This window comes from Syngnathoides biaculeatus, chromosome 7 (genome assembly GCF_019802595.1).
Source record: "Syngnathoides biaculeatus isolate LvHL_M chromosome 7, ASM1980259v1, whole genome shotgun sequence".
Classification (NCBI taxonomy): Eukaryota; Metazoa; Chordata; class Actinopteri; order Syngnathiformes; family Syngnathidae; genus Syngnathoides; species Syngnathoides biaculeatus.
Window position 1 is genome coordinate 25,183,622 of NC_084646.1, and position 18,073 is coordinate 25,201,694.

An 18,073-nucleotide genomic window follows, 5' to 3' on the forward strand; every position below is an offset into this window, starting at 1 on the left:
CACATTTGTAGTAATGACGATCCCCAAGGGTTGCTATTGAAATTGGCTTGACTTCTTGTTGCCTCCATGGCTGGCAAGACAAAAGTTATAGATTCGATAACTGCTAGTACAAAAACAAGCAATTTAAATTAAAAATAAAAATAAAAGCAGAAATAGCAACAGAACAAAAACTAGATGTGAAATATGTAGTCCAATAAATGTGCCATACTTTACCAAACCAATTTTTTCACCTATTTGGGATGCAATATTGTCTCTATTGTGCCTCAATACACGTGAAATATGAAATAAAATCCTCCATTCATTGGCAAGAGTCCTGAAATCAAGTCATTCGAATACTTTGCCAAGCTTTCCGCTGCCGAGCCAGCACATTCAACATAAAATAACACGTGTGCTCTCACAAGTGGGTCGTCGACACAAAGACAACCAATCAGGAAAAAGGGGATGGTCTTAGCCAAATATGGATCGAGCACATACAAGACTAGGTCAAACAGAAGTAGCTATCAGAATGGCCTTTTCTGGACACTTATATGACAACGCCAAAGTGTTTCTAAAATGAAATTGACACTTTTATACTGAATCCATGTTGGAGAGTCACAATATGGTGGTCTAAATATCCAAAATACGGAATCTCTAAAGGGGACTTACTGTATTATAGTAAATTGGCTTTTTAATTGGGGCGGCACGGTGAGCAGCTGGAAACCGTTGGCCTCACAATTCTGAGGTCCCAGATTCAATCACGGACCGGCCTGTGTGGAGTGTGCATGTTCTCCCCGTGCCTGCGTGGGTTTTCTCCGGGCACTCTGGTTTCCTCCCACATCACAAAAACATGCATTAATAGGAGACTCTAAATTGCCCCGAGGTGTGGTTGTGAGTGCGGCTGTTTGTCTCTATGTGCCCTGCGATTGGCTGGCAACCCGTTCAGGGTGTACCCTGCCTCCTGCCCGATGACAACTGGAATAGGGTACAGCACTCCCGCGATCCTCGTGAGGATAAGCGGCTAAGAAAATGGATGGATGGCTTTTTAATTGCTGTTCTAGAAATTGTTGGTTTGGCAGTGTGCTTGCCAACCTACTGTATCAAGTTTGTCATTAGCTTCTTCCGCAACCAAATGCATTTTATCACCTACCTACTTTCTAAATGTATCTGTGAGCAAATCGCTCAGAATTTTCACCAGTCTACGATGTAACAATGAGGCTGACTTTCATAATCCACACCAACACTTCTCCGCCTGTGACTTGGGAGTGAGCCAGTGCGAGGAGCCACCATTTACAAATGACAGGACTACTAGATACATGGCGCTATCATGAAAAAGCTAAAAGGCAAGCAAAACTGCGTGTTATCTTTAGTAAGTCGGCAAATTGAATTTGAATACGGTCATTTTTATCACATCCTTTCAACAGTTCAAACATATGTTTGCGAAATATGTTATTAGCCAAAACTTGCTTGGACAAGGCAAGAATGTAAATTGCCTCCAGGTGTTCTTATAAGTGCACATGCAAGAGTGAATTGTTCTCATAAAGACATTAACATCTTATAAACTTTCATTTCTTTGATACTGCTCCAGTATTTGATTTGATTATCTTACGCAGGTTTTCCTGATGTAGTTGGTTGAGTGGTCGGCAAAACCTTTTGAGAGGCATCGCTCCCATTTTTCTAGAATATATATTTCATGTGTGTACGTGCATTTGTGTCTGTAAAGCCTTCTTTATCAGTCTGCGCAAATGCCGCCCTGACACAAAAGAGTCACAGTGTACCATTGTTGCGCTGCGGAAAAAAAGAAAGAAAAAAAAAAGGGGTGGTCCAGTGCACAAGGCGGTGGACTGGAGGGGATGGCACAGGTTAGCACCCAGCTGTTTGTTGCACACACGCACACGCACGCACACAAAGGTCAGAAGTGAGACTCAATCTTTTTTATCGGTCCAAGGCAAATAAAAATGTGAACAGACAATGCAGACAGAATCTGTTTTGATTCAAGGAATGTACGTTTAGTTGATTTATTTATTTAGTTATTTATTAATTAGCTATGATCATTAAGCTTTGACATTTAATTGAGGCGGTACACAGGTGGCAATACAGGAGTAGTACTTTCTAACTGTCGCTCCAATTTCCAATCAGTGATGTGTGAGTGTGAATGATTTATCCTTTTTTACTGTACACCTGCCCTCCTAAAGACTGGCAACCAGTCCAGGGTTAGTCCACCTTTTGCTCAAAGTTAGCTAAGATATGGCACTGAAACAGGATATGCAGTACAGAAAATGGATGGCTGAATAGCTTCATTTATTTAACAAAATAATTAAACGCATATTGAATGATGAATTAAAAAAAAATTCAAGTTGTGCAAGATTCCATTGCAAATGTTGGATGTGTGAGTTATCTGTTTACATCCTGACATAATTTTTTTAAAATGTCCTCAGTTCATGGGACACATATTGCCTAAAACATTTTATAAAATTTTGTACCACTTGTAAATTATGCTCACTGATGAATAGTTTAAAATGTAGTTGTAAATTAATTAACGACAAATTCCTCAATTTTACATGACTTTGGGGTCCTTTATTGTGACAGGCCTAATGTGGGATTCATCAAATCAAGTTTAAGACATTAGGTCTTTTTTTTCCTTTTTTTTTAAAAAGACAATTATGGTTTTTATTCAAGAAAGACACTATGTTTCCGATGTTGCATAGTATTCTTCACACTTTTGGGAGTGTCATTATAGATTATTGTGATATACATTACAACAAGGGTTTGCCATTGACAAATGCTAGTTATTCATCAGATATAGAGAACAGATACTGTAAGTATCACTTAACATTTAGTGACATTTAACCAAAACAAAGGTATTTCTATAAAAAAATTTTTGTGAAACTGTTGGCCTTATGTTTCAGAGAATGGGTAAATGCCTGAAGGTTGTGATACTCACCTGTATTGAAATGTGGTAAATATTCCATACAATCTGCATCGCTTCGTACACCAGTCATTATAAATTAATGACAACCAATAATATAAATAATTTTGGAAGCAAAACTCAAACTTGATTTAGGCTGTCTGTCAAATAGCATCATCGGATTTTTATTCTGTAATAAAATGCTGTGAATGGTTCATGTGTTCATTAGTAACTGAACAGTGGTGAACTCCAAATTCTTTGGGAGAACAATATGCATCTGCACAGGTGTGTGTGCAGAGCAAAACAATTAGTTTCATATTTTCATGCACTCCCTTTAGACTATTTTAACTTCTCTCGGTGTGATAGTAAAAAAACATGTAAAGATGACAGCATTTCTTGCATCCAACTCAAGTGGCAATGACTCGTCAAAGCTGCTGCAAGTGGATTTAGAGCACAAGGACAAGGTTACAGGCTCAGCATGTGGGTTTGTCAGTGGTGTAATATTATACTGCCAAAGTCTCAGACAATATTGTCACTTATAAATCATTGACCTGCCGGCTGGTGTTCGGTTCACTTGACTGAGGATTATGTTCACAGTAGAAGGAGTGATGATACATCAACAATGCATTTAAGGCAATAAACATATGACACAGGCTTTCATAACCATTCTGCTAGAGATTTATGTACAGAAAAGTTTAATAACAAAGACAAACCAGATTATAAAATGCTAAATGTTTCCATGATGATGAAATAAATTATACGAACACTTGGCAATGTGGTTATCCACCGGCTGGCATTCATTCATTGCTCTTACTTTTTTAATCCCGCAATGTTGCTGAGAATAAACCTCCACAAATTACATAAAAGGGGAAGCCTTAATATAAAAATATTGGAAGTTGACCTTTGGTGTAAAAGAAGAACGTATTTTTGCACAAAATGAGGGAAGATTTTCCTTCTGTCCAACGCAGAGAGACATAAGGACAGGGGAAGAAGCCACAGTGAGCCATTCATCTCACAGCATCTTCGCCCTTTAGTTTGTCCGGAGCTGGTAATCTGCCAAGAGATGTAACAGCACAGCATTAACACATCGCTTTTGTCCCTGTCATCACTCCTGCACATCCCATCAATGGCAACATCAAATCCTTAAACAAGATTTACAATCATCCTGGCTGTAGTGTTGGCTCAATAAATCAAGTACTCAATAATTACTCTCCTAAGGCAAGGGTGAAAGCAAAGACATTTGTGACGATGTTTATTTGGAACACTGAATAGGTATGAAATGTAAGACTAATGTGCCAAAATGTGTGTACTGTAACTTGTGCAATTATATATACAGTATGTTATGTGCATTAAACTTTTAGATTTTAGTTAGTTCCCACGGTGCCTCCAACTCTGTCAACTTGAACTCAACCAAACTTGCTAATAAATAAAATAAATTATTGTGGTTACAGTGGTCTTTCATGGACACCATCTCTCACAGTTGTACATATACCTTGTTTAATTTGACATCTTACCAGAAAGTCAAATACAGTATCTGAAAGTATCCATATAAAAAGGCAAATATGAAAAATAATAACATTGATCCTATTGCTCATTTTCACATCTCATTGATGTAAATGTTTGATGAAGAAAAAATCTAATCTGTAAAGGTGAAGAAGCTGTTGTTGGCTAATTTGGAACTCAAAGAAAAGATTTGGGGAAACTATGCCACTAAAGCCGAGGTTTGAGCTGCTATCATGTGCAGTCTAGGAGACGGCAGAGGGCAAAAGGACAGGCCTCGAAAAGTGCTGTTATGAGGACAGGAATGTGAGAAGAGGAAATGAAAAACACACTCATGGATCTTGCATGAACTTTTACATTTAACGTGAGACACTTCATAGGCTGATGTCATAAAAGTTAAAGTAAGAAGTTGGATATGAGAATTACAATTTTTGCCTCCATTCCTGCCAACGTTATCTTTCTTTTGAGAACTACCAAGGGAGCCTATTGGCACTTCCGTCTCTTCAGCTTTAGATTTGTATTTGACATAGTCAGGTCATAAACAATGTTCTTTGTAATTTTTCATCTGTCTGGGCATACAGACAAGATCCCTGATTACACTGAGGACCACTCTGAGCAACATCAGATGTGCTCACTGTGGCCACACACCAGTATGACACATCATCGTAGAAGGTTTAATAATTTATTAAAATATTTTTATTATTATTATATTTTTTTATGTACTGGGGTGTGTAATGGGGATGCCTTTCTGTTATGGTTTCAGTTCACATCACCAGCAGGTAGTCACTTTTTTGCCACCTGGAAGTATCGTGGTGCCTGCCTGTTGGTTAACAAGCATTATGAAACGGTCCATTTCCCGTCTTCACCCTCACCAGCTGTAAAATAATCAAATTACAACAGCAATTTCCATTAGTTTACTTTTAATGTAACTCATCTGGCCAACTTACACAGTTTTATAGCTGACATCATTTTCTTTCCTGAATTTGATATATATGACTAGCATTTTGTGTCCTGTTTTGTCTGTGCTCCCATCTACTATTAGGGTATGCCAGGGTGCATTTTTAAACTTACACAAAATCTCATTCTGCACTATCTCATTGACTGAATTCACAAATTCAAAGGGATAGTTTTTGCTACGCCAGCCTTCTGGTATACTCACATACTTTGTGATTGCGGATTTGTTGAACTGACAGGATTCTTCTTTTTTTCGTTTCAGCTTGTCCCGTTAGGGGTCGCCAGAGCATGTCATCTTAAATGAACACATATTTGTTTGGCACAGTTTTACACCGGATGCCCTTCCTGACGCAAACCCTCTGCATTATAGCCATGGAGAGAAGTTTAGAGCACCTGGAATTCCCAGGCGGTCTCCCATCCAAGTACTAACCAGGGCAAGCTTCCGAGATCAGGCGTTCGAAGGGTCGCATGGCCGGAAGCGTTGAACTGACAGCATTGATGCATTAATTTTAATGCAACATAAACTATTGCCAATGAGAACTTTAACTTGCTCTGGGTCAGATTTGTGTGTGTGTGTGTGTGTGTGTGTGTGTGTGTCTGACAGCTAGTTCTTTTTCTCCTGGTTGTTTGCGTTCTCTCACAATAATGTAAAAATCCTTTTTCCCAATTTTGAGTCTTTGTATAATTCCAATAGCATTCAAATGATTTTTCTGCTGAATGTGTTTCTTGAGGTAGTCCAGCTTCCATTGACAACTTTACCATCGCTGCATGTTAGGCAGAGCACTTTTTCTCACTATTTGCACATACTTTTACAACCATTCCATCGTCCATCTTCCATCCAGAAGCACAGTTGTTTTTTTTACTTTGGTTTGAGGAGCCGACGCATTACATTCACTACCTGCTCGTTTCGCCATGATATGGGGTTAGCATGAGCATTACTGAACTCCACCGCACTGTTATGGGTTGTTTTCACGTGACGTCACAGTTTGGGCTGCCTCGAACGGCGGCCATTTTCGATCCCTGAACTCCGTTACTCATACATAGGCAAGGTGGACGACATGTTTCTAACTGCTTTTATTGAAGATGCGACCAACAGCACATCAAGCCCAAACTGACTATTAGGCTACCTGACACACACACATCATGGGACTCAGGACTGCGTAACAAAGGTACAGTATTGTGCCCTTGATCTTTTGCTCTATGTGACAGAAATCACAAAGGAGAAGCACTTACCTGTATGCTAACACGGAAAACGAAAGGAGATGGAATATTATTTTTTTAATATCGAGGCCAACTCCATTTATTCCATTTTTTTTTTCAAAAAGTAAAACCTGTATATTATTTCACCACAAGCAAAGCAAAATGTTTATTATTTGTTTAAAATTTGATGACAATGGCTGAAAGACAAAAGAATAAACAAATCCAGTATTTCACAAAATTCTCAAATCTTTCAAGTGACTAACAAAAAAGGATCTTAACTGTAATGTTGGCCTTCTGAAAAGAGTATCGATTAAGCTTGTTAGCTTAGCTCAGCAACACATCAGCACGATGGAGGTGGTGACCGTTCAACGGAATAACAGCGTCGGGCAATCGTCCACAAAGCCTAGTCTACGTGAAGCACAGAGCCGCAGAACATCCAAAGTCTTTCGTCATCTAACCGCAATTGGTAGTGAGCCAGGTAGAGATGGAGATCCAGCTTCTGCAATATGGTAGTATAAAGCTCAAAGGAGAGCAGAATTTGATAGATTGCAGACATTGAAACATTTCCTGGTTTGCGTGCCCTCTGTAATTTTACTGGATTATGACATATAATATAATATGGGCTTCATCCACAGTTTGACGCAATCTACAGATCACACATGTCAAAATGGTGATTGCTTTCGTAGGAATTCATACTTCATTCAATACTTGAATTACACCTTCAGAAGCAGAGGTACTGATATTATAGTGGATGGAACTCTTTCAGGTCAAATTTAATGGAGATCCAGCAAGAATGTGAAATAGAGAATCTGAACAAGCCTCGAAGGTTTGTGAAATGAAAAAAAGAACTGGTATAGAACAACAAAACCTTATTTAGAGAAAAGGTATGACAAGTGGTTAATGATTAGAGGACAGTTCATGGCAAACAATTCTATTTGTGATGTTACCACAGAGGGTCTTAGTTATCACATGGGCAACTAGTTAGCACATCTGCCTTAGAGTTCTCAGGACCCGGATTTTCCTGTGTGGAGTTTTTAAAGCTCTCCCCATGCCGTCATGGATTTTCTCCGGGTACTCGGGGTTCCTCTCATATTCAGAAAACAAGCACTGTAGGTTAATTAAAGACTTGCCATAGGTGTGAATGAGTGAATGTGAGTGCACATGCTTGTTTGCTTTTATATACCCAGCGATTGGCCGGTGACCCTTTCAGGGTGTACACCACCTTTCACCTGGAGTCACCTGGGATAGGTTCCAGCGTGGTCAGAACCACCACAAACCTCGTGAGCATAAGTGGTGTGGAAAATTAATGAATGGATGTGTAATGGCAGCGTGTGTCTGCAAGTGAATTGATGGTTTCACATGCACAATAACTGTCAGAAGTGTCCTGTGCCTCCACAGGTAATAATGTTAAGTAACGTTCAAGTAAATAGCTTTGTACATTCCACAATTTTCTATTGAATTTTAAATTTTAACTAAACAAAGGCTGACCAAAATCACAAAATGGTTTGTTTCAACTTTGGGTAGTAAGTATTGCAAGTACTTAAGTGTGTTCTTACCTCCACTTTGTGTGATGTAGCGCACCCATGGCAAGGCTTGGTAACCACTCTTTTCTATAATCTTTAGGTAGCGCACCTGGGTGGCACAAAAAAAAAAAAAGGATGAGAATTATACTGAAATAAAGGTCGAAAATGTTATTTTTCACATAGTCTCACACCTGAATTCCCGATACAGTAAAATAAGGAATCTCAAAGTTAACAGTGATTGGTCTTTTTGCATCCAACTCATCACTCTCCACACTAGGTAGCCCAAAGTGTGCCCGCATCAGATACTCCTTGCCACCCTGGACATAAACAGAAAAGAAAAAAAGTCAAAGTTCCTTCTATGATTACTATTAATGTCCTGTCAATAATGCTGATGTCAAGTAGCCCAAAATAGAAAATCATGGGTCAGCTCATTCATGTGTAAATTCAGATTTATTCAACTTTTGCATATGACTTAATCATCTTAAATGTGTCAAGATTATAACCATAAAAATTGGTTAATCATTTTCAAATCAATGTTTCTACATCATCTGTGCACTATTGGTGCAAGTGTCCTCTCCATTATTGTTTGTACAAAATATTTTTTGTGTGGTCGGCTCGGTGGTTCAGCTGGTAAAGCATTGGCCTCACAGTTCTGAGATCCCGAGTTCAATCCCGGAACCACCTGTGTGGAGTTTACATGTTCTTCCCGAGCTTGCGTGGGTTTCCTCCGGGGACTCCGGATTCCTCCCACGTCCCAAAAACAACATTAATTGGACACTCTAAATTGCCCCTAGGTGTGATTGTGAGTGCGGCTGTTTGTCTCAATGTGCCCTGTGATTGGCTGACAACCAGTTCAAGGAGTACCTCGCCTCCTGCCCCTTGACAGCTGGGATAGGCTCCAGCACTCCGCACGGCCCTCGTGAGGATAAGCGGCAAAGAAAATGGATGGTTGGATTTTTTGTTTGTATTTTTTGCCCAATGTGCGACGGAGAGAAAATGGTGTAACTCTTCAGGCAGTTTGAAAACCACTGGCTTATTTGACGTCACCGTAAGCAATAACCTGCTTCAATTGGACTGCAGTGATGCCCACACCAGTGCGAAATGCAATGGGGGTACGCTCTACAAGAGTTCTAAAACCGGGTCTAGCCTATTTCTTTGTACAGTGGAGAGAGAATAACATGAGCGGTACAGATATGTGGGTTGGATCAGACATAATGTACTTCATTTACAGATAAAAATACAGCGGACATTGAACTCTCTGTATCATTGTTGAACAAAATTTATTGATTGCATAATGATTGTCCTCATTATTAGCCCATTTTTGTATTTTTTTTTTTAATCAACTCACTGATAAACACGCAGCTATGGAGAAGTGGTTGGTTAGGGATGTATTCATGGGGTCACTGATCCGGACACATATTGAAGTTAGCTAGCTTTAATCACGTTGTCTTTTGCCACACTAGTCACGGGACAATGTTCCAGTCATGCACAGATCGCGCTCTCCACTTAAAGAGAATGAATAAAATAACCTGTTTTAATTGGTGGGGAATAAAGTCGGCTGTGTTTACGTACTGTCTACAGACAGCCCTTTTGTTAAATTCGGGAGCTGCACGTATCTGCAAGAATACGAAAACCTGCCTGTCTGCAGAACTACAGTATGCCACATGCCACAGTGGATTTGTGCAAGGTCATGAAAATACAGCCCAATATTTGTGGAGCTGTTCACTGAAGTCAGTTCCCAGTACAGCCTTCTCTCAAATATTCCTAAAATTTTAGACAGTGTTAACGTCGGAACTTCAAGGTGGCTAATCCATGTGTGAAAATGATTCTGCATGTCTTAGGGTTCCTGATTTCTGAATCCTGGCAATTTCATATTGGACTTTTACCATCAGGGAAGAAAAAGAAACCTGCTCGTTCAGCATATTTATGTAGGGTATCAGACCTCATTCCTTGGAAACAATGTACTTGAACCAAATGATGGAGCAAAACACAACCACACAGTCATGTACAGTACGCAAAAGTGAGTTCAATCTTTTGGCCTCATTAAAACACCAAGAACTAAGTAACAAATGGCGTATTCAAAAATCATGCTCTTAATGATGTCTTGACCTTTGGAACCCAAACCCAGTATCTAAATGCATATGCAGTACTATGTTTTAAAGAATGAAAGATTAGGATGTTGCACACTAACTGGAAAAGATTTGATGTTCCATTGCACCACATTCTTCTCAGGCACCCACTTGGCACTCCCTGTGCTGGTCTTGAACTTTGGCGAGTCGGCATCACTGGGTACTGGCACCAAAATGGACACATTGTTGGCAGTTGATCGGGTCTTAAACTGAGTACGAGCCTGCAATGATAAAAAGATGGTGACTCAAACGTTATTTGAACTTTGTAGCGAATGAGTGCATGCACATGAAAATCTCAACCCCAAACCTGGCAGTATGACTGTCAAAATGGCAATTTGAATTTTTTTTTATTGAGAGTCATGTGTCATGAATACCCAAATGGTTCCAAAAGGAAGGCTGTCTACTAATGTTTGTTTATGCTTGTGCATCATTTCTCAATACCTTGACCTTGATCTCGACACGGCTGTGGGAAAACTTCTCTATCACGCTTTCGATCCATATGAGTGGCTTCACCTGTCGGGGCAATAGAAAGAGTGGACAAAGGTTAAAGGCGTGAGCACAAACCTGATCAGCATCACAACAACACAGATTGGCAGCAGGAAAAATATTGTTAAAACTAGGAGGTGTCACTCATGTGAATGAGTCCTGCTCACCATTGTGTTGAGCCGGTAGGACATGAGTTCGCTCTCACCATCAGGGGGGATGAAAGAAATTGTGCGGTCATTCTGGAAGCGTGACAGACGAACACACTGGTGAAACTTTACGTCCTCTAGCTCCACGGTTTTACTCTTGTCTCCTGAGACACACAAAGCACACATGATACACATTAACAGAAAAATGGCGAGAGCCATGTAATCATTCAAAACTGGGTTGAGGTAATGAAAACACCATTCAACACAATTCTCTCTCTCACATACACATACACTCATACACACACACACACACACACTACACACTTAAAACTTCCCTTACTCTTAGCTAATCTCACTTTACATGTACCCAGGAAGGCATTTAGTGATGATTTGATTTAATGAAGCGATGAAGAAGAGCTGGTATAAAGGCAGAATTACAATTCACAGTGTGATACCATCTGCCTTCCTTTTTGCACGAACTGTGTAATTGATCTGTCAAGCACAGCCGCAACGTGGCTTAAGAAAACAAACAGACACACACCTCTTGTTAATTTCCAGTCTTGACAAAGAAGATATACAATATTTGCATCTGAAACTGTTACTATCCATTCACAAGATGAACTTGACAATATTCAAATGGATGTTTTTAATAATATTCCAAAGGTGTCACCATATGAGAAGGCACCCAGCAGCGTGACCATTTTCCATCACTGTGCTTTGAGTGCCATAACAATGAGCGCATCTCTCTGACCTCAATGGAAGCTGTCAGCAAGCAGTTTATTAATAGGACCCAAATAGTCACAGGCATACACGTTTTCAGTCAATAAATATTCCACATAACTTTTTTTCATCCGATCATCACTTATGATAAAGGAAAACAACGTTTGATTATTAATGAATCATGATCACAGTTGTGAATCTTACTAAATTACTTCAAAGGGCAAATTAGTATAGTTTGTCTCTAAATAGTCACCCTGTGTTCTTCAAAGCTGCTGGATCATTTATTTTTATTTATTTATTGTGAGAATCTACTGGTTATACCTCATGATGACATCTAAGATGCTTGAGGAAGCTGAGGCCATATTATTGTTATTTTCTGCACTTTTCCTTGCAGCCAATTATTGACCACTGTGTCCGAACTGAACAGAGGGACAGCAACATAAAAGGAAAAGGGACAACGATAATGTTTAATTGTCTGCTGATAGTTTATAGACCCTTTCCAAAAAATTGTCACGAGCCATCGGTGTGGGGTAGGACCCAAATGCAGGACTCCGAGACAGAGGCATAATGTCTAGTGGGTTTTATTGCAGAAGTAGTGTCCACACACGGTTACCTGGTGCAAACTCAATGAACTGGTAATTGGCCGTGACAAAAAGTCCAACATAAATACATCGTCAATTAACATGCCGAATGTGCAACAGGTGTGACGAGTACCAGAGGTGGCAGTGACCAAGCCACGCCTGTCCTGGCTGCGCTCCAGCCACACTCATGACAAAAATATAATATCATGGAAAACCTTTGTTTCCATAATTCCATTCAAGAAATTTAACCATTAGTCGATCATTGATTCAGGACCCATAATCTCAACAATTTGAAATAATTGTTATTTTTTTTCATAAAACCCACAAAAATCAGGAGAGAGTTTACTGGACCTTGCACCCCAAATCATGACTGACTGTGGATATTTCACACTGGACCTCAAGAAACTCGGGTTCTGTTCTTCACCCGTCTTCCCCCAAACTTTTGGTCCTTGATTCATGAATGAGAGGCACAGTTTACTTTCATCAGAAAAGAGTACCTTGGCCCACTGGCCAACAGCCTAGTCCTTCCTCTCCTTTGCCCTATTAAGACACTTCCTACATTGACTCAAGCTCAGATTCAGATTGACTCAAAGAACCCGGCAGTTGGAACCCATCTCCTGGATGTGTCTGAATGTGGTGGTTTTTGTTGCCTCACATCACTCTTTCTGGATCTCTGTAGATGCTTGAACCTTCTTTATTTGATAGCCCGATGAAGCCCATTGTCATCTATTTTGCTGGTGCATCTTCTCCTGCCATATTTTGTCCTTCCACGCCAATTTCCATTGATTTGCTTGGACACAGCACTCTATGAACAGGCAGCTCCCTAAGGTATCAACTTTAGCGGCTTACCCCTCATATGGAGGGTATCAATGATGGTCTTATGACCACTCTAAAGTCTTCCACATACTGAACCCAACTGAGAAAATTTAACCAAACTGAATCGATTGAATGACACCTGGGGAAACCTGTGGAGGTGCTTTGACTTTAGCAGCTGTTTAGTGTGTGGCAGTTTAAAACATTTATGGCCTGCAGAACTGTAGCTGATTTAGTATTGGGTTTTTTTCTATACTCCTGATTTCATGGGTTTTATGAGCTGGAAGTCCAAATTATGTAAAAATAATCAAATAAATCCTTGATATTTTTTAAATTGTGGACAGTGAACTTGACACTTCAACTTTCTGAATGGAATTATGGAAATAAACTTAACTGTGAGATTCTTTTGTTTTAACAGTCTGGTAACTGCAATATTCGTGCAAGTGGCTTTTTAAAGTAACCTCTTTAATGTGACATCTATATTCTGCTGTCAAAATTAGCCCAGTGTTCCCCTCTGCTGTGGTTAATAGTGAGCACTGAGTGCTAGAAAATTGCTGAAACAACTTTGGGCCAGTGGGGCTTCAGCTAAATCCCCTCCCTTAAAGTCAGCTAAAATTTGATTCATCTGCTCTCAATAAATGGCTATTGTTTTTCCCACAAGAATGTTTACATATACACAGGCTTTATCTAAGGTCTTGGCATGCTTATTTTGAAGCATAGTTTTGTTTTTATCATGCATACCGTACATGCACAATGACACCTTTTGAATGAGGGATTAGTCTAAAATCCTCTCTTTGAATTAATACATATAAGTGTAACACTCTTGAATCAATACTCTCCTTCTCCGTTCCATTCAATCTGTCTGTTACTAACATACAAAGGCATTGCGTATTCTGGCAAACATAAGAATTAAAGGTCATTTGAGACACGTTCTTTTGCTGCTAGCACCTCTGGGGCAGTAACAAGAGACAAGACTGTGCATGTGCATGTGTACACAAGCGAAGGGAGAGCAGAAGATGTGACAATGTCCCTTGAGGTTTCGCTTTGATACTCCTCTCACATTGACTCGTGCTTTTAATACAGAACATCAAAATCACCAAAAAAAAACCTTTTCTGATATGTAATCACCATTAACCTAAAAAGAAATAGTCACCGTATAAATAAATAAATTAATTATAAATTAATGTAAATTATAAACTTAAGACCTGCCTGAATGGTGGCTAACAAACTTTGTGTGAGTACATAATTTAAGTGACTCAGCGTCCTGTCTTTGTAAACCTAATCCAGAAGGGGGCAGTGTTAAATGGTATATGTTGTGAAAAGGCTCATACTCACTCCTGTCATGTAAAACACATTTGCATCATAAATTCGGCTGTTTTAATAGTCAATGTTTCAAACAGAAAAAATGTTTCAAACAGAAACACTGACAACAACGTTTACAACGTCTGTTTTTTCCCATTATACAACTAGGTGAAAATCCCAGACCCATAACTTTCTATGGAACTGTGGCTGGGGAAGGGTTTAAATCTAGAAAAAACTAAAAAAGGCGACACATGGAATGCAAGTCAAAAGCGGCATAAGTAGTGGAGACATTTGGGGAAATGGCTATGACAATTAGGAGGATAGGATAAGGAATTGGAAAAAACACATCATTAATAAACCTGACGGTAAGAGGGAAATTAAAACAAAGAAAGGGAGGACATATTTAAATGAATTTTATATATGACATCTACTGCTCAAACTGAAATAAATGCTTTAAATAAAAAACAATTGAGTCCACCCTCATTCGCTGGGAGTGTCACGACCCATCGGAACGGAGGTAGGACCCAAATGCAGGAGTACACAGGAGACGCAGAGGTAATTGAGGAAAAACGTTTACTATTCCAAGGTCGGGGGTCGGGCAGGCAGCCACCCCCACCCCCCCTCCAACCACAGTCTGGTGGCCATCCAGGCCACCAAACGCGAGGCGTCCAGGTGGACAGGTCAGGAGGACGACCCGGACGCCAAGCACCAGGATCCCCACGGGGCGATTCGGGTGGACGACCTCGGTGAGGAACCAAACGGCGAAGCAGGAACCAGACCAAGGCATGCCACTGCTCCGGACGAGGACCTCCCATGTCATGGATGTGAGACGACCAGGGATTGGTCGCCACCGAGGCTTGGTCAGGAGGCAGCCGTGGACCGGTTGCCGCCGAGACTCGGTCATGAGGCAGCCAGTGATCAGTCGCCGCCGAAGACCAGTCACAAAGTGGTCGGGAATCATCCGGAGCGAGAAGGACGTCGGAGAGAAGAACCAAAGCCATGACTGCCACAATCACCGTCACAGCCATCCCGAGGACCCTCCACCTCCGGGGTGGCTCATCAGAACTCCCCAGCTCCTGTCGCCGTCGAGACAGGGGCATGGGACGGCCGCGGACCGGTCGCCGCCGGTACTCCTGGACAGGGACGTGAGGCGGCTGGGGAACCGTCCCCACCTCCTGGACAGCAATGCGAGGCGGCAGCATCACCACCTCCTCCTGGACAGCAATGTGAGGCGGCTGGGGAACCGTCGCCACCTCCTGGACAGCAACGTGAGGCGGCGGCGGCATCACCACCTACTCCTCCTCTGGACGGGAATGTGAGAAGGCGGCGGCGACAACATCAACAACGTGAAAAGGCGGTGGCGACATGAGCCTTGCTTGGTAGCGGATCAGTTGCCACCGCCACATGAACAAAAGTCAGTAATGAGTCCGTCGAAACTGCAACGTGGGCGTGTCTCGGCAGCAGATCCGTTGCGACAATGACATGAGCCTTGCTTGGTAGCGGATCCGTTGCCACTGCCACGTGAGCAAAAGTCAGTAACGAGTCCGTCGAAACTGCAACGTGGGCGTGTCTCGGCAGCAGATCCGTTGCGACAGCGACATGAGTCTTGCTTGGTAGCGCATCCGTTGCCACTGCCGCGTGAGCAAAAGTCAGTAACGAGTCCGTAGCATTTGCGACGTCAGCGTAGCTCGGCTGGTTCTCTAATCCTTGCCGGACCTGGACCGTGAAAATCGCCAGTTCGACGCTCTGCCGCTCTAACTCCGCATCATCATCAGCTGCGGGTCTGCTGGTTTAACCATTGCCGGTGAGGAGTGGGTGGACGAGGACGACGTTTTTGTTGCCGTGCAGCGGGAGAGACATGGGGGCGCCCGGGCTGGATGTCTCTTCTGGCCGCCACGCGGAGGACCCGGGTAGATGACCAAGTGAGTTCCTTCAAAGAGGTTGGAGGACACGGACCTAACGGGCAAAAATGCTCGGGAGCTGGAAACGTGGGGAGGTAAAACAAACTGACTGGGATTGAAGATCGGGGGAAGAGATTCATAGTCGAAATAATCCGAGTCGTAGTCAGGCAGCCAGTCATATAAATCATCGTCCTCCTCGTAGTCCGAAAACTCAGAGTCCAACAGAATGTGAGGTGCTGAACGGGTCGTGGTCGAACGTATTCATAGCTTGCCGTCGGAGCATGTGACACGGAAGCGGAGAACGTCATGGAGCCTACCCGGATAGGACAGGCTTGGTCCTCCGGCAGTCGGTCTACCTTGCATTGGTCCTGGCGACGCCGGGTCTTTCCTGCTGGGTCCTGTTTTGGCCAGATCGTTCTGTCACGACCCATCGGAACGGAGGTAGGACCTAAATGCAGGAGTACATGGGAGACGCAGAGGTAATTCGGGAAAAACGTTTATTATTCCAAGGTCGGGGGTCGGGCAGGCAGTCAGGTGCAGCAGCAGTAGTCGGGACGTCGGGCGTAGAGAGCAGGTCAGCGGGCAGGCAGGAGTAGGTACACGGGAGATCGATCAAAGCAGGCAGGAGTATTAAAGGAGTCAGGCTTACGGGGTTGGTCGGAGGACAGGCGGAGGTCCGTACACACGGGAAAACAATCAGAGATACGGGAGTGCTGGAACGGGGCATGAACCGCAACGATCTGGCACCGGACCGAACTTCCCCATGATCTTATATACACAGGGGCCAATCAGCCAACATGAGGCGCAGGTGTGTGCCTCCCAATCAGCGCGACCGCGCGGGCACCCGCGCAGCCAGGGCTGGACTGGCAGGATCATGACAGGGAGTGCTGCAAAGCATGTTGGAAGCATATAAAGAGAATTTAAAGTGCATGATTTGTGTCAATTATTTCGTGGTCATTCTTTTATTTGTTGCTATTTATGCCATTTTGTTTGCTGTGGTGTGATAGTTTTAGTTTTGATGTGACACCATGAGTGTGTACAACATGGTCAGTAATGACCTCCCTCCATAGGCAGTGTGTGTGGCAATGTAACTTTCTTCGTCTTATAGCAATGAGATGCAATTGTTTCTCTGCGTTGTGAATGTCATCATGCACTATCTTATGTACACTAAAATGTATTACCATACATGCTAACACTGTAACCAGTGTGTTCAAGTGTACTTCAACCATGTTGGAGATAATGAGACTTGTAAGAGTGTCTTACAAAAATATGGTACATAACATACAAAGACATTCTGCGTCAAATAATTGTAGATTTTGTTTTTTGCGAGGATGAAAGGAATGTAACCCCCATCAAAAGCAGGGGAACGCTGTATACACAAATGCCTGAAGATACTGACATTTAGTATGGGTTGTTACTTACTGCCTGTGATTTCAAACAGCACTTTGTCATTGAGTCCCAGCCTGAGTTCGGGCATCCCTGAAAGGATCACTTTAAGCTTAATGCAGCCTACTATTTCACTTCGCAGGACACTGCCAGTGGCATTCACCTATAAGATCATGACACAATGAGAAAAACAGGTTACATTTACGTGGCGACAATAGATTATCCTGACCTTTCAACGCACACTAAAAGGGAGAAGGATGAGAAATATTTGTGTAAACCACCAGGAAAATTAGTATTTTAATTACCTCATCTCATCCATTTCACTGAATAATATAATGAACTGGAGATGACTGACCAATACATTCAACAACAATGTATGTGCCAATCCATTTTGTTATTGAGGTGACAATTTCAGATCAAAGAACAATATATTTACTCAATCCATCACCTCAACTGATAATGTGAAATTATTATCATGCCATAGTTAATTTTGTATTCCACACAATGATATTATTGGAACATGCACATCATGTCAGGATAACACACAA

At 41.8% G+C, this 18,073-nt stretch overlaps 1 protein-coding gene across 3 annotated transcripts in view; it reads right to left on the reverse strand.

The window, feature by feature from the left end:
- Positions 1-2,156: 2,156 nt before the first annotated feature.
- Positions 2,157-18,073, reverse strand: part of ap1m3 (adaptor related protein complex 1 subunit mu 3) — a 38,997-nt gene continuing 23,080 nt past the window's right edge. For 2 of the 3 annotated variants that reach the window (XM_061825734.1, XM_061825736.1), the window contains exons 6-12: positions 17,562-17,688; positions 10,844-10,986; positions 10,632-10,703; positions 10,253-10,411; positions 8,253-8,378; positions 8,095-8,170; positions 2,157-7,037 (exon numbers count right to left, since the gene is read on the reverse strand). In XM_061825734.1, coding sequence (XP_061681718.1) covers positions 6,988-7,037; positions 8,095-8,170; positions 8,253-8,378; positions 10,253-10,411; positions 10,632-10,703; positions 10,844-10,986; positions 17,562-17,688 — 753 coding nt within the window. In that variant the 3' untranslated portion in view covers positions 2,157-6,987. The remainder of the gene's footprint in view (positions 7,038-8,094; positions 8,171-8,252; positions 8,379-10,252; positions 10,412-10,631; positions 10,704-10,843; positions 10,987-17,561; positions 17,689-18,073) is intronic. The other variant, XM_061825735.1, reaches the window with a different exon arrangement.